Consider the following 13,167-nt stretch of genomic DNA (forward strand, 5'->3'; position numbering starts at 1 on the left):
ACAGAAGATAATCACATTCTACTTCTAGGTAATAAAGTCTATTTCACATATCACAAATGCAATTGATTGCATACTACTATAGGTCACCCTGATTTATCAAAGCTTCCCATCCTGTTTTATGTTCATGATCAAACCCTATTGAAGTCATAAATATTAAAGGCCTTGCAATATCCATTTAGCTGGGGATAAAAAAAGTTATCCCAAGCAACACTAAGTTATCTGCAAATATGATGTAGTTTTCTAAACACAAAAAGATACTTTTTCTTTATGGACAAAACTAATAAGCAAACCCAAGATATTGCTTAATTAGCCCTTGACACTACAATATTTCTTTTGCTTTAAAATCTACATTGAAATGCTGTATCAATACGACTTAAAACAGAGCTATTTCTCTTATTGCTGTCATTGTATGATGGCATGATACAGACAGGTAAAGTGCTGACAGGGAAAGTATTTCTAAATTGATTATTTAGAGTGATTATTTATATTTCAAATTTTATAATCACCCATATGATTCTAAATGATCCACAAATAAAAAAGCACAAAAACATCAAAAATATAATTCAAAAACCATATAAAAAACCATATAAAACATAACAAAATTCATAGTTGAGGTAGTCAACATTCATTAACAATCAATACAGCAAACAACAGACTCTAACAATCATGTCCAGACGTCTCTTCTACGCATAGTCCTAAAGACATAGCACAGAAATAGACACACCAATAAAACAATGTAGGTAATAGGTAGTAATTGTAATTAGATACAGAAAGAGAAATATGACCCTTGACCATTCTGTATATGGACAAATATATTGCTACTTGCTTGCAGAAATAAATTTACTACTTTATTCTATTTGTAGCTGATAATCACAAAACCCAAGAGTTGCTATATTATTTTTAAGTGTGTAACAATTCAGAAAAATATTATTCAAAATATAATTCCATTTTCCTAAATATACTGCAGTGCCAGACACGTGAGAAGAAATGTAGAATTTCTAAAAATTTAATATAGTTGCTTTTTGAATTGGTATACTTCCAAACATATATTGATTTGTTTCACAAGTTTTTTGTATTGTTTAAAAATAAAATATTAGGGCATATTTCATTATTCATTTTTTCATGATTTCATTTCTAGGAAAGAAAAATAAAAACATATTCAAAGACAAAAAGAGAAAGACCTGAATTTCTTTCCAAATCTTTCAACACCTTAAAAATCCTTTCCATTTTTTCTTCTGAGCACCTTCTCCATTATTCATAAAAAAAATTTTTTTTTACTAAACTGAAGCAATTATACTTTAAACGTAACATTTGAGAGTCCTATTACCTTGTCTTTTGATTGTCCCTGCCGAGCTATAGCATCGTATTTTATTTTTCCTTCGGCATCCACCTGTACAGCTAATGCATTGGATATTTTCTTTTTTCTGCCCATATCCAGAGGATATTGGGCAACATGGATTTCTGGGAAAGCACCTCCATCTCCAAAATCCTACACAGAAATAAAAATGAATGTGATTAGATTGTGGACAAGAACAGAAAATAGTGTAATTTAGAGTTGAAAGTTTATTTAAAAAACAACAGAAATTAAAATCACACGTTTTGGAACAGTCAAGACTTTTTTTGCTTTCTGTGCATTATTTTCATCCAACATAAAATGTTTCTGAAAGTTGTTTTGTTTCAAAACTGATTTTCTATTGAAAAAGAAAACTTTTTCCTCCAAAATCCATGTTTAGTTTGAAATTATGTAGTTGTTGTATAGCCAGTTACATCCTATGCTGTAATCCTGAACACACTTATTAATCATGTATAACCATGAGTTTAATCACAAATATAGATATCATACATGCAAGTATTATAGCATATATTTGCTTGCATTTTCCCTCCCCTCAGAAAGGTTCCAAAGAAAGATACTACCTTAGAACTTGATGTTTGCTATTATTTTCTGTTCTGGAGAAGGGAAAATGCTAGTGAACGCCAGCTTTCTGAAAGGCTCAGAATCCTGGTGCTTCCTAGTGGTTTTTGCCAGATTTGAGGTCCATTCCTCCCTTCTTGTATGGAGGGGAGGGAAAGCCCTTTGGGCACTGGAGGTCTTAAATCTGGTGAAACATTGCAAACAGCAACGTTCTTGTGGTTGTTTCCCTCCCCCATTAGGGTAAGAAGAGGGTCCAGGACTCCTGGATGTTGTTAGAGACCTGGGCTCTTTCTCTGCTTCACCATGTCTGGGAGGTCTGGGCCCACTTCCCAGTGATCCACTTAATGACTGCAATGGGAAGAACTGGGTTGCGGTCACTAAGCGAAGTAGTCAGGAGGCATCTCATTTAATGATCGCTTCGTTCAACAACAGATTCTGGGCACAATTGTGGTTTTAAGTGAAAGACTACTTTTACTTTATTACTCAGGTGATCAAACATATATCCCTAGAAGATTTGCCCAGATTATTGTCCCTTTTGAGATCTGGATGGTACTTTTTATGCTGTGGATTGGCCAGAGATAAAAATCATGGTAAGTGGTCCACCATAAAGTGAGAGAACATGAGAGGGAGAGTTCTTTGCCATGGTTAAGGTTGGATTCCAGACGATAGTAAGACACTAACTTCGGTTTACTAGATTGGCTGGACAGTTGTCTACTTCTACTACAGATTAAACAAAGGATTTACAAAGCCCTTCATCACTTGGCTGAAAGATATCTTCAGGAGGATGCAATGAAAAAGCATAACCTCTGCAGAAATTGACTTTTTTGTAAAGAAGTACTTAAGATCCCTTGAGAGCTTAGGGTGCGGAGGCTATGTCTTTCCACTGCATCCTCCCTCCCTCTGGAACAGCTTTCTTCCATCCTGATGTCCTTGAGAAAGATTGTTCAATCTTGAATGATTACTACTGGACTCAGCAACAATGGGCATTAATTTGGTATCTTTACCTGTGTTATTGCTTATTATGCTTTTATGGTTCACAATAAAAAGCATAAAAACATTGTAAAACATTTTAGATTGCAAAAAGTTTAACAACTAAAATTGGGCAAAAGCACCTAGACAGCAAATTCAAGGATTCAGCACTTGGAACATCTAAGCTGACTTTAGGAGAAAAAAGCATTTTAAATAAAATCTACATATTGCATTCAGAAGTCCAGACTTATCTTTCAACAGTAAAATCATTCTTCGTAGCAATAGCACTTAGACTTATATACCGCTTCAGAGTTTTACAGCCCTCTCAAAGAGGTTTACAGAGTCAGCATATTGACCCCAACAATCTGGGTTCTTATTTTACCAACCTTGGAAGGATGGAAGGCTGAGTCAACCTTGAGCCTGGTGAGATCTGAATTGCCAAATTGCAGGCAGCTGGCAGGCAGCAGAAGTAGCCTGCATACTGCACTGTAACCACTGCGCCAATGTGGCTCATAATGATAGTTAAATGAATGCAAACTATTATTTACCTCCAACATTCGTGGTATCCATCCTTTCCGATAACCATAAGGAGGAGGTTCCCTTCGTGATGACACCAACGCAGTCTGTCTCACTCTTTGAGATCTTGCTCTCTCCTCTAATTCCAGTTGGTCCTGAGACAACTGGGTTGGTGCTGGTAAAAAACTAAGCAAATGGAAGAAGAATGTAATATTGCTCTCTTTCGTTGTAACATGTGACTTTTATTCCAACAAAATATTTTTTAAAATTATTCTTTTTTCACTATGAAATATCCGAAGTGCTTAATATTGTTCAAACATTTTGGCAACTGCATCCATGGAGGGAAGATTCATTTTCTCTTTAATCATCTTCAGTTCTGTTTTGTTTTTAGAGTGTTTTAAGAACTCCAAAGCTGCAAGTTCTATTTCAGTTATTCCAAATAGCAACCACTTCAGATTTAGAGCTTTATAGATTGAGCTTTACAAGGAGTGCTTTAGATACCACTGACACATCAAAACTGAAAATATAAAGTTAATATATGAAAAATGCTTTGTTTGGGGCTACCTGGTGTAAAAAAATGGCCTATTCTTGCTTAATATCTGCAGCAGCGGCTTCCAATCCCACCTGGAATTAACGATTTGCGCATTGGGAAGCCATAATGATCAGCAATCTCTTATATACGATCCTTGCCTGGTGAAGACAATTTTAGATCTGAACTTCGAAGTTTTCGGTACACTGTGATCCATCAATCACACTCCGGATACTAATTGGGCGGGGGGAGCGGCAAAAAAAGGGGTGACCACCCAGCTCCTTCTTTTTCTGGATAAGTACGATCAAACATAAAGCTTTCATTTCTGAAAGGATTTTACTATTCTTATTAAGGGCACTAAGTGGGGGTGGGGGCGGCGACGGCGGGGAAAACAGACCGGCCGAAACGGCTTGTGAAATAAGCGCTAAAGAAAAATGCCCGGATCACCCTAGACCTCTTTAACGCAATTTTCCGATAATCCATCCACTTTGCCACAGACCACCATGTGCATATATCTAGGCTTACAGCATATTCTTAAAAGAAAAAAAAAGAGCACGAAATCCGGGAACAAGCCAACAACCTGTCCCTATGTCGTAATAAAATCCCGCTTCTCCCCTCCCCTACCCACCTGGTCAGCGCCATTTTGTTGCTCTCCTCGCTCTTCTGCGAATCCTGTGTTGTTGATGGTGAATGACACCCCCCCTCGAAGGAAGTGAGATACGCAATGGCACTCTGGGAGTTGTAGTGTTTACGGGTTTGTTAAGCTCAATTGGAGCACGTGAGTCTCTCTTTGCGGAGGCTTGACTGACTAGAACGCTGCCGCGGAGGGGTTTTGTGTGTGTGTGTTTGTGTCTAACGAATATAACAGGTAGTCCTCAATTTACGACCACAATTGAGCCCAAAATTTATGTTGCTAAGTGAGAAAATTGTTAAGTGAGTTCTGCCCCATTTTATGACTTTTCTTGTCACATTTGTTAACCGCTGCAGTTGTTAAAGTAGTAACACCGTTGCTAAGTGAATTTGGTTTCCCCATTGACTTTGCTTGTCAGAAGGTTGCAAAAGGGGATCATGTGACCCTGGGCTACTGCAACTGTCATAAATGTGAATCAATTGTCCAAATATAAATCATGTGACCGTGGGGATGCTGCAGCGGTCCTAAGTGTGAAAAAGGATCATACATTATTTTTTTCAGTGCCGTTGTAACTTCGAACAGTCACTAAAGCGAACTGTTGCAAGTTGAGGACTATCTGAAAAGGAATCGGTAGTTGGACTTCATTAAGAATGTGATTCTTCTGAATACAGATTGTCTTTCACAGCTACTCTATCTCCATTAAAAAAAAAGAGGGGAGGGAGAGCTGGGAGTTACTTTCAAATGTACTGTATCTCCAAAATTTAAAAATGGAAAATAGCTGCATGTTGTAAAAATATTCTAGGTAAAAAAAATTGATATAATCCTTTAATAGCATGAGATTTTTTTATAGGAAAAAAAATAATTTGGAAGGATTGGGGCTATACAAAGTACAAGAAAGCCTTTTTTTAAAAACTTTTTTTTATTGTGCCTCTATTACTTTAGAAGTAACTCAAGGCAGGGAACATGCCTAATGCTCCTCCCTTCTCCTATTTTCCCAACAACAACAATCTTATGAGGTGATTTGGGATGGGAAAGAGTGACTGACCAAAGACACCCAGTCAGCTTTCAAGCCCAAGGCAGCATTAGAACTCACAGTCCCCTGGTTCCAGGCCAGTATTTTAACCAGCACCCCAAACTGGCTCTCATTCAATATTTTTGTGTCTAATCACACTTGGCCAAATAAGGTATTCAATTCAACTGCTTTACAAAAGCTTCTTTACAAAAATCAAACAATATATGGAATGAAAAAAATTCCTTGATATTACCAGTAGAAGTTGATATCGGTTCTAAGTGAAAAAATAGATATGCCTAAAGTATGTTTCCACAATGTTTTACCTAACACATTGAAGAAAGTTAGCACCCACCCCTCTTAGAAGAATGAAATATTAAAAGGCAAAATGTTATATTTCCCTGGATGAAAAAAGGAGAAACAGGTTTTTAAAGACGAAGAGCACCTCCCTGCAGCTCCCTGCCCTCAGCAGATATTTTGGTGCCAGCCTATCTACAAAACAAAAGGCCTCCAGCTCCAGGGTGATGGGATTAAGACATGACCCTCCAGGACATAATAGGATTAGCCCTCTACCCATCTAGCAGCAGAGCTCACCACATGGCACCTCAGGATATTATATCACCCAGCACAGTTCAACCAGCCTTATCTCAGACAAACTCCTAGGACTGTGATGGCGAACCTATGGCATGTGTGCCCGAAGTGGCACCCGGAGCCATGTCGCTCTTCTGGGTTTCTGGCACGCATGCACACGCGATGATCAGCTGGCCTTTCTGCATGCGGCAGTGCCGGAAACCGGAAGAGTTGGTCTTCCGTTTTCCGGCATGAGTATGTGTGCCGGCCAGCTGATCAGCGCATGTGCATGCACGGCAGTAACCGGAAAGACTTGCCTGAAGAAACGGGAAGTTCATTTTCAGGCACGAGCATGCACCCTGGGCAGCTCCTCTTCCTGGTTGTGGCCTTTACAAGCGTGCGCATGGGCGTGAAGTGCTCCCTTTTTGGCACTTAGTGCCGAAAAGATTCCCCATCATTGTCCTAGGATTTGCACATGACCCGTACAGCAACCAATAAGATACATTTCTTGCACAAGAACAGGAAGCTCTAGGGTAAGGCCTAAGAGAGGGTATAAATAACATTCACCTTCCACTCCCTGTGTTCAGCTGCACCAGGACCATGTGCTTAATAGTTCTGCTCCATTAAATCAGCTTTTCAAACAGCGTCCATGTTTCCAGTGTCTTTCTCCCCACTTGGAACTGAACCCAGATGGACATTTCTTCCTACACCATTATTAATTGAGGGGTGGTCTGCTTAACCAGGAAAATGACTGGCGTTTGTATAAAATACTGAACCACCAATGACTTGTTTGTTCACAACACATTCACAACCCAACTTTTTACTGTAGTTTAACATGATGGACAAGCCAAGTGAAATATTCTTAACTGGAGACAATACAGCTCTCTGAATTATTTGAAATAGTTCAGCAGAGTTTTTAAACTATTGATTTATTACAACACAAGATTGATATTGAACAATATGCAAAGTCAAAATGAATCATTTTTATTTACTGTACTGTATTATGATATGTGAATCCTGCTAAAACTTTTTACCTTTCTCCCAAATTAAAAATAATTTCATATACCTGACATCTCCCTGTTTTGCTCTACATGACTAAAGTTACTCAATTTTTTTATAAATTTGTTTGGAAGTACAGTAGACCTCTCAAAATTTCCAATGTCTTACTTTCAGTCTAAATATATATGAAATTGCAGCCTCAATAGGCTTAGAAAAGATTAGTACTTAAGAGCTAAGGTTTTAGCTGAAGGCTCTGTCACATGATATGCTTACCTATACTTAACTAAAGTATGATTTGTTTATTCAATACAATTTTCTAGGTTCATGTAACATTGAACTATATATTAACCACAGATCAAGTTCACACATCATTTCTTATATGTATATGTCACCTTATTTCCTTGAATTCATGGTAGGACACATGATTTTATCTATTTATTCTCATGACAATATCATATTGGAATAGAGTTTGGACTGGATAAATGTGCTATCCTCACCATCAACAGAGGAAAAATAGAGAAAACTGGAGGAATAATATGCCCTAGGAAATAACATTGAGACACTGGGTGAAGACAATGACTACAAATACCTGAACATTCTTCAAGCTGATATCAAGAACATTGAAGTCAAGAAGTTTAGAAGTGAATACATCCCAAGTATGAAGATCTGAAAATCCAACTTCCATAGAGGAAATACTACCAAGGCAATTAACCTGGGCAATGCCAGCCATTAACTAGGCAGCTAGAACAGTGAATTGGATTCAAGCAAAACTAAAAGTCCTGGATAGGAAGACCAGAAAAAATTGTCAATGAATCATGCTCTTCATCCATACAGTGATATTGATAGACTCTACTTGCCAAGGAAAATAGATGGGCATAGAATGTTTCAAGTATACTAGACAGTTGAAGAAGAAAAGGGCATTGGAAGAATATCTGAAGGCTGGTGGAAAAGATGCACTTAAAGTTAGTATACCATGAAGGCTTAATGAGTACCGGAGAGATCAATCTGGCTTACGAGAAAGACCAAAAGAAGAATATAAGAGACACAGCAAGGAAAAATATTACATGGCCAATACATTAAAAAATAGCATGCAAAACAGATAACAACACCTGCCACTGCCTAAGAGCAGGAAAAGAGATGGGGCTAATTCTGGCTTCACAAGATCAAACTTTAAGGACAAATGCATCAAAGCCAAATTGAGAAGTCATCAACAAACAGAAAATGTCATCTCTGCAAAGAAGCTGAAAAACAGTGGTCCACTTAGTTAGTTGCTGCAAGAAGATCGCACAGACTGATTACAAACTATGGTATGACAAAGTAGCAACAATAGTGCATTGGAATATCTCCAAGAAATACCGTTCATCTGCATTTTCATCCTTCAATGCTGCTTCCCACAAGCAAAATCTATGGGGAAGTTGGCAGAAAGTCACAAGTTGCTTTCGTAACTTGCTTTCAGATGCTTGACAACTGTTATATACTTATGATCGTTGCTATTTCCCAAGATCATGTGATCACCTTTTGCAACCTTTTGACAAGCAAAATTAATGGGGAAGCCAGATTCACTTACAACCATGTTACCAACTTATCAACTCCAGTGATTCACTTAGCAACTGTGGCAAGTAAGGTTGTAAAATGGGCCCAAATTCACTTAACAAATGTCTCACTTAACTACAGAAATCTTGGCTTAATTGTGGACCTAAGTCGACGACTGCCTGTATAAAATAATCCATACTCCCATTAAATTATAAAACCTTCCCATAGTGACTCTTTCAATAAATTATGCAGATATGTGCCCCCTAGAACAATTTAATGTTGACAGTCCTCCTAAAAGTTCTAGGGAAGATACCATTCAGATTCTGGAGGATGGTGGTTCCCTAAGTATGAGCATATAATTAGAAACATTATTTCCAGCCAGCCTTTCTGAATCACACATAGAATTAGCCCTAATCTGGATGAACACACTGGACAGATCTTTCCAAGTAAATAAACTGCTTCCCACACATCCAGTGCTTCCAGTCCTTTTCATTTTCAGTATGCAGTGGTTCAAACTGGAGGTGAAAGGTGCAAGAGTAATTGTTGCCTAAGCCTCTGGTTCCATTAGTAAGCAATTCAAAAAGCATAGGGCCATGATGACGAACCTATGGCACGGGTGCCACAGGTGGCACGTGGAGTGTCACCTTAGCTCAGTGTTGCCTTAGCTCAGCTCCAGCCGGCCAACTGATTTTCGAACCTTCCAGGCCTACCGGAAGTAGCGAAACAGGCTATTTCCAGCCTCCGGAGGGCCTCTGGGGGGAGGGGAGGCTATTTTCGCCTTCCCCAGGCTCCTAGAAAGCCTCTGGACCCTGGGGAGAGCAAAAAACGGGCCTTCTGGTCCCACTGGAAGTCGGGAAATGGGCCGTTTCCGCCCTCCGGAGGGCCTGGCGGGGGCATTTTCACCCTCCCCAGGCTTCAAGAAAGCCTCTGGAGCCTGGGGAGGGCAAAAAAACGGGCTACCGTGCCATCGTGTGCCAAAAGCGGGGGTTGTGTGGGGGTGGTGGTCACGCACGCATGCGTGGGAGGAGGGGGCACATTGAATTATGGGTGTGGGCACACGCGCGTACAACCCTCCCATGCTCCCCACGCTTTTGGCACACGAGGGCAAAAAGATTAGCCATCGCTGGCATAGGGGAAGTAATAGGAGATAAATCTTCTATATAATCAATAGTGCAAAATCAGATTTTTGAATGCCCTTTTCCATGTTCTGCTGGATGTTCACAATGTGATCAGAGGTGACCTTGCTTCTTCTGTATCCAAATTGTGTACAGTATCTGGCAGTTTCGGTTGCATGTACTTTTGAAGTTTGGATTGCACGATCTTAAAACATTATCTTACTGGCATATGAAATAAGTGCAATCCTTCAAAAGGATTTTTGGGACTATTCTTTTTTGGTATCGGAATATAAATTGATATTTTCCAGTTGCTTGGTCACTGCTATATTTTACATACTGTATCTGCTTACAAATGGCAAGAAGCACTTCAACTGCATTATCTTGTAAGACTTTAAATAGTTCTGCTGGCTTTTTATTAACTCCTGCAGTTTTGTTGCTAATATTTCCTAAGGCTTATTTAACTTAATTTCCCAGAATATCCAGCTGTAGTTCACCGATTAAGCTTTTATACTGCATATATCATTGATTTGCAATCTTGTTTTATACAATTCTTTAGTATATTCATGTGTTTCTTTATATTTTTCTCTAGTACTGTAAATCTTTACTTCATTTGTCTATAACTGTGTCTATATTTGCATAAAAGGGTTCCTTGGGGGAGAAAAAACATATTTTATAAAAGACTGTCCCTGAAATTTCCTTTTCAGTCAGAAAAATGGAAAATGCAAAGCAGAATTATTGCTGCCCTAGATCTGGTGTGCCTTTCTTTACAATTTTACTGCTCCATCTGATTCTAATTTTTCTGATTCTTTCTCCTATAAACTTTTCAGTTTCTTTTTTATCATTTTCATCATTATTCTAGGGCTGCTTTAGAAATCAGTGATGTTTGCCACTGTTCTTTGTCTGATGATAGGGAAGCCTCAGTTAGGCACCAGCTGTACAGGAAGTTTCATCTCTCACACCTGCAAGCATTTTCCCCTTGTCATCAACACTTCCATTGTTTCTAATGAGCATATTTATCTTTGATTATTGACAGCAATAGTGGTGATGTACAGGAAATGTTCCAGTTTATTGAGAATCTTGATAAACTATATGGGGACAGACGTGGTGGTGTTGCCAATAATGGAGGAAAGAAAACAAATTTAGTGTAAACACATGGAGACCTGAGTTCAAGTTTTGAATTATATATTGCCACAGGCTCTTAAAATGTGCATTTCAGATTAAGTTCCATTTCTAGTTTTCCCTTGAAACTCCATGGACACAGTTGGGATGGCATTAGAAAGGATCCAGTCAACTCCTGCTACTGCAACTTTTATAACTCATGGTATGTAAAAAGAAGGGCTTTGAAAATTGTTGGATCTTTTCCTATATTAGAAGCTCAGAGTAGCAAAATAGCATCAGGAATATGAGGAAATATGGTATTTCTTCCAATAAACCTTTCACATGCAATGGTAATTTAACTAGGTTACTTCAGTTATGAATATTACTGTTATGAATATTATAGTTATGAATATTAGCAGTCAAAAAACATTACACAACTATTGTCTTTTTCTTTATTCTTTTCATTTGTGATACAAACAACAGTGGAAACAGTTAGAGGAGGAAACTTGTTAGTTAGAAGACATCTGGATTCCCTCTGAAATGTTGTGAATAAAGACCAGAAATGGTAATGTATGTAATGAACTCAAAATGCATTTGAGTTCAGCTTGGTGATTTAGTGAGATTTGTCATTGTCTTTTTGGACCATATTTTTTCACCTTTCATTCTAGCCTACAGCCCTGATATTTTCTGATAGTATCCCATCCAACTAACAAGGTAAAACAGTTTCCCAGAGTTGGTTGGTGCTACCAGATTGCCTTAAATGTGGTGTTTCAATGATTTAATAAGACTAACATCTGTAATAAAGCTATCATTACTGGTAAATGATTTGCACCCATTATCTTCAAATTAATGTGTTTTCAACTTAATTTTTTTAATTTTTAACTTTAATTCCTAAGCCACACATGGATTTTCATTTCTTTAATATTGCAGATGGGATGCCTAAATGTAATTGATAGGACATTAATTTCTCTTTTCATGAGTAGTCTTTTAGTGTTGGTTGTATAAGGAATATGAGGATTTTCAGTTCAACGAATATATTATACCCACACACCCTAAAGATATTCAAAATAGTTTGACTTATTGTCTAAACAAGCTTCACATTAGGGTGCAGCACACAAGAGTCACAGAACAAGCTCTGCTAGTTATGTACCTAAAGATTTAAGGCTATTCTATAGACACTAATATTGAGGACGTTTTGGTCTCGTTTTCGTGATTAACAGTCACCGAAAAACGCCACTGCCCTCATTCTTCTGGACTCTTGCTTCTTATATGTACAACCAATTAGTTCTCCCCTCCCCACCACAATACAAGTCCCAGCATCCTCTACAGAGAAAAGTCTGTACCACGTGGGAAGAGAAGGGGGGGGGAACCTTTATTTTCCGCCAATTAAAATTGCCCTGGTAAATTGTGCCCAGGAAGCCGGTAAGTGCGGGAGGCGGAGTGGAGGGGTCGGTCTGACTTTTACTGGAGGTGGCCGGAGGGGCGGATAAGGGGGGGAAGAGGAGGAGGAGCGAACGCCTTTGAAATGATTTCTGCGGATATCAAAACCTTTGTGGAATGTAGAACGTTGCATAAGAACAGAGGATTCTAATGAATTGGATTGGAATAGACTCGTTTACGCCAGTTTCTCCCATCCAGTTATTAATGTGATTCGAGGATTTCGCTTCCGCTCTCTCTACCTGCTGCATGGAATCTACTGCTTCAATAATCTATCACAGAGTTGATTTTTTTTCACCACCCGATCGGTGTAATCTGCCCTTAAACCTCAAAATACAGGCAATCCTTTATTCGCAATGCCAATCGGTCACTTCTCATTTCTATAAAACTCAGTAATTTATTGACCTCTGTAATTTCACTGGACTTCGTCCCAAAGAAAATCTACCTGAATATTTCCTATTATAAATTTTCTCACTCGACCTACTTCCAATTCTTACTTCATAAGGCGGCTAATGTTAAAAGTGTTCTCACTTGTAATGAGTGACTAATACGATCCAGGATATTTTAACAATTTTTAAGATGAACATTTATTATGACATAACTCTTAATGGACAAGGAACCCTCAATACAATATTTCTTGTATGTTGTGCTCAAAAGGTAAATGTGAAAGAGGAAAAGAGAATATCAATTACATTAGAACATACTAAATATGATTCAGGGAACTGAACATAAAGATTCCTCTTGAAGATTCTATCATGCTTGGAAGAAAATCTATTCAATGATCTTTCTGACTCATTTTAAAGAAACATGATTTTTCTGTATACGTTGAGACCAGCTCAGTAAATTCTG

At 38.3% G+C, this 13,167-nt stretch overlaps 1 protein-coding gene across 1 annotated transcript in view; it reads right to left on the minus strand.

Moving 5' to 3' along the window:
- Positions 1-4,595, minus strand: part of SNW1 (SNW domain containing 1) — a 15,174-nt gene extending 10,579 nt beyond the window's left edge. The window contains exons 1-3 of the mRNA XM_070941108.1: positions 4,555-4,595; positions 3,430-3,583; positions 1,328-1,489 (exon numbers count right to left, since the gene is read on the minus strand). Coding sequence (XP_070797209.1) covers positions 1,328-1,489; positions 3,430-3,583; positions 4,555-4,568 — 330 coding nt within the window. The 5' untranslated portion in view covers positions 4,569-4,595. The remainder of the gene's footprint in view (positions 1-1,327; positions 1,490-3,429; positions 3,584-4,554) is intronic.
- Between the last annotated feature and the right edge of the window lie 8,572 nt (positions 4,596-13,167).

Source organism: Pituophis catenifer, unplaced genomic scaffold, assembly GCF_029215685.1.
Source record: "Pituophis catenifer annectens isolate HBS135680 unplaced genomic scaffold, rPitCat1.0.hap2 SCAF_1, whole genome shotgun sequence".
In the NCBI taxonomy this organism is placed as follows: Eukaryota; Metazoa; Chordata; class Lepidosauria; order Squamata; family Colubridae; genus Pituophis; species Pituophis catenifer.